At 42.3% G+C, this 3272-nt stretch overlaps 1 protein-coding gene across 1 annotated transcript; it reads left to right on the forward strand.

The window, feature by feature from the left end:
- Positions 1-764: 764 nt before the first annotated feature.
- On the forward strand, positions 765-1103 carry LOC308637880 (ataxin-7-like protein 1; the record flags this gene model as incomplete). Its single annotated transcript, XM_081274726.1, has 1 exon — positions 765-1103. One exon carries the CDS (start codon positions 765-767, stop codon positions 1101-1103), a length of 339 nt encoding a protein of 112 aa, XP_081130852.1.
- Positions 1104-3272: the final 2169 nt, after the last annotated feature.

Genomic DNA, 3272 nt, shown 5'->3' on the forward strand with positions numbered 1-3272 from the left:
GGGCCTTGATTTGCTTTCTACTTTCTCTGTTTCAGAACCTTTATTTTTTAGCCAAGAAAAAGAAAAGAGAAAATTACTAAAGAGCAACAAGATCATAGTAAGAGTCAGAAACACACAGAGGATTGGAGTAAAGGAAGAGAATTTTATATGCACACACCCATCTTTCTTCCCCATTAAATCTGTGGGTTTCACCTATCCAGCTGCATCCTGATTCTTACTTTCAACAAGCTGAATCAAATATTTGGCCATCAGAGATCTGTAAACAACTTTGCTGAGTGAACAAAAAGGAGAGTGGGGCCCCACTTAGAGTTTTCCCTGATCTCCTGTTTCAGCAATTGTTTTTTTTTTTCCAATCAACACATATTTATTGAGGCTGTGCTATGTTCTGAGGGATGCTCTGAATCCCTACTCTCATAGAACTTGTGGCATCGTTGGGGAGACAGACATCAAACACATATTCATACAATCAATATTTGTTTTCAACACATGAGGGAGAGTTAATCTAGTTATGAAAATTAGGAAGTTTTCCAGGAGGAAGTAATCATTAAGATGCATTCTGGAGGATGAATCAGAGATAGCTTTGGAAAGAGAGGATGAAAGAAAAAAAAATCACATATAGAAAGGGCAAAGCATGGGCAAAGGCCCTGTGGCGAGAAGACCCAATGTGCTGAAATTTTGAAGGCCATCTTAACTGGCATATAGAGAGTGAAAGGGAGCCTGGCACAGGATGTGGTCCAGACCATACATGACCTTGAAGCCGAGCAATGGCGACACTGGATCGCAAAGTGCCCAGTCCGGAGGCGTTTCTGGGCAAACCCTGGTCCTCCTGGATCGACGCCGCCAAATTACACTTCTCCGACAATGTAGATTTAGAAGAGGCTGGAAAAGAGGGTGGAAAAAGCAGGGAGGTTATGAGGCTTAATAAAGAAGATATGCACTTATTTGGCCATTATCCAGCACATGACGACTTCTATCTTGTAGTGTGCAGTGCCTGTAATCAGGTCATCAAGCCACAGGTTTTCCAGTCGCACTGCGGGAGAAAGCAAGACAACAAGAGAAATGCAAGCATCTCCTGGAGAGGACGCAGAGCAGCCAAGCCCTAGAGAAGCATCAGGTGGGAGAATGGGCAGTGCAGAAGATATGCACAACCTCTGAAAGACCACGGAGACTGGCCTTGCCTGGAGAAGGCTTCCTGGAAGAGGAGACTCCAGCAGAGCCCTGAAGTGTGGACAAGCTTCCATGTACTGCAAATTCGTGAGCACACTCTGGTGACAGGGTCTAGTGAGGAAATGGGCTTGCAGAGCAGGGGGCACCTGTGGGGTTCTTCTCTCCATTTCCACCACCACCACCTGGTCCAAGCTGCCATCACTTCTCACCTGGACAACTGCAAAAGCCTTCCAGCTGTTTCCTCTGCTTCCACCCTTGCTCCTCTACAATCCATTCCGTACACCAAAGTCAGAATCAGAGTCCAAGTTAACCATGTCATTCTCTTGACTTGTGGCTTCCCATTGCTCTTAAGCTAAAAGTAAAAAAAAAATCAGCAATTGTTAATGGGTCACATTGGGGGATGCAGAGTGATAGATGGGGACACAGAGTGACCTCCAGCAGAGTCTTTTACAAGGATCACTATTGGATTTTAGGCAGGTGAGTGATAGCCTTCTCACATTGTGGGTTCCATCAGATTCCTCCTGACTTATTGAAGGTCTTTTTCACTTTGTAGGCTCCCTCGAGGAATAAGTCCAATTGAAAAGAACAACACACAATTTATTTTTAATTAGATGTGTTTCCTATAAAACCAGAACTCTTTGCTAAAATACACAAACATAAGCATTAATTTTAATTATTGTAAATGTCATGCTTCAATGGGATGCTTATTTCAAACCCATAAATGTAAATATGTAGGTATAATTAGAATCTTTGCTCACCAAGACTTAACTAGTCGCTCTTATCTTATGGATATTCCTAGACATTTTGAGAATATCTTCAAAGCTATCAATCCCTCCCTGTAAAAATGCATCCATAAACAACATTTTACCTACTTTTCGAGGGTATATATAACTCCCCCAGAACCCATCCATGGACTTCCCTTTGCACCCTACCCAGGGTCTGTGCACCCAGAGTGAGAATCTTGGGCTTGTTCTCAGTCCTTGTTCTAGATTAAATACTATACTTCTCTCCCTCTGGATTTTTGCAACATGAGACTTTAAGCAAAATCACTTCCCTGGTATGAATGTTGTTTTAGACTCTGAAATGTACCAATGTTTGGCATCAGAAATTTCCCTTCATTTCCTTCAATTGACCTAGCAAAGATCTCTCCCTATCTAATCAAAGATGGGCCTTGATTTACTTTATACTTGATTTACTTTATACTTGATTTACTTTCTACTTCTGTTTCAGAACCTTTATTTTTTAGCCAAGAAAAAGAAAAGAGAAAATTACTAAAAAGCAATAAGGTCTTACTGATCTTCACAAAAAGCCTATGATTTGCCTTATTCTGATTAAGAGGGGTTAATTTTTTCCTTCTCTTTTAACCAACATACTTGAAATTTCTACATAACTTTGTAATCAATGGTGTGGAGTATGGGTATACATGCTTAATCTTTCTCATTAAATACTCCCTTGTGACTTGAACTCTATTGCCTTCAGAATGAATCTCCGCCACCTCCATCTCCAAAAGGAACAGTATATCTTTAGCAAACCAGAGAAAGGCCACTGATAATAGTACTCACTCGAAAGGTTGCCACAAGGACTAAAGACAGGGGTGCACAAAGCACCTGGTTCAGCACCTGTCACATGGCAGCTAATAGAATACCTCTTGGAGGGCTCAGCTGTCCAACCCCAGCACCGTGGACAGCTCCTCATGGCCAGCCCCATTGGAGATGGTCTTCCTATACTCTGATAGCTTCACCAGGCAGCCCTGCTCTGTGGAGGACTCTCTGGTTATGAAAAAGACCTTCACCTCCTCTTGCTTCTTCTGTGTTAGGAAAACCATCCTCTTCATTTCATGTGAATCTGTAGCCTATCAACACAAGGCTCATCAACAGGATCTAGGTTCTGAGAGATCTTCCTGGATTACATACTTGGGTTTCCCCATAGTGTCCCATGACTAAGTTCCTTCCCAACCATTCTTTATAAATCCTTCCTGGATGTGAGGTCAGGGAGCTTAGGGTTCTTTATAACTCTGACTCCATCCTTACTTACTAGAGTCTAACATTCATTTCCCAGGTGGAACAATCTGGCTTCTCTGTACCTTCCTTGCAGGTCTGGTATGT

Source organism: Spermophilus citellus (genome assembly GCF_964194105.1).
Source record: "Spermophilus citellus genome assembly, chromosome: 18".
Classification (NCBI taxonomy): domain Eukaryota; kingdom Metazoa; phylum Chordata; class Mammalia; order Rodentia; family Sciuridae; genus Spermophilus; species Spermophilus citellus.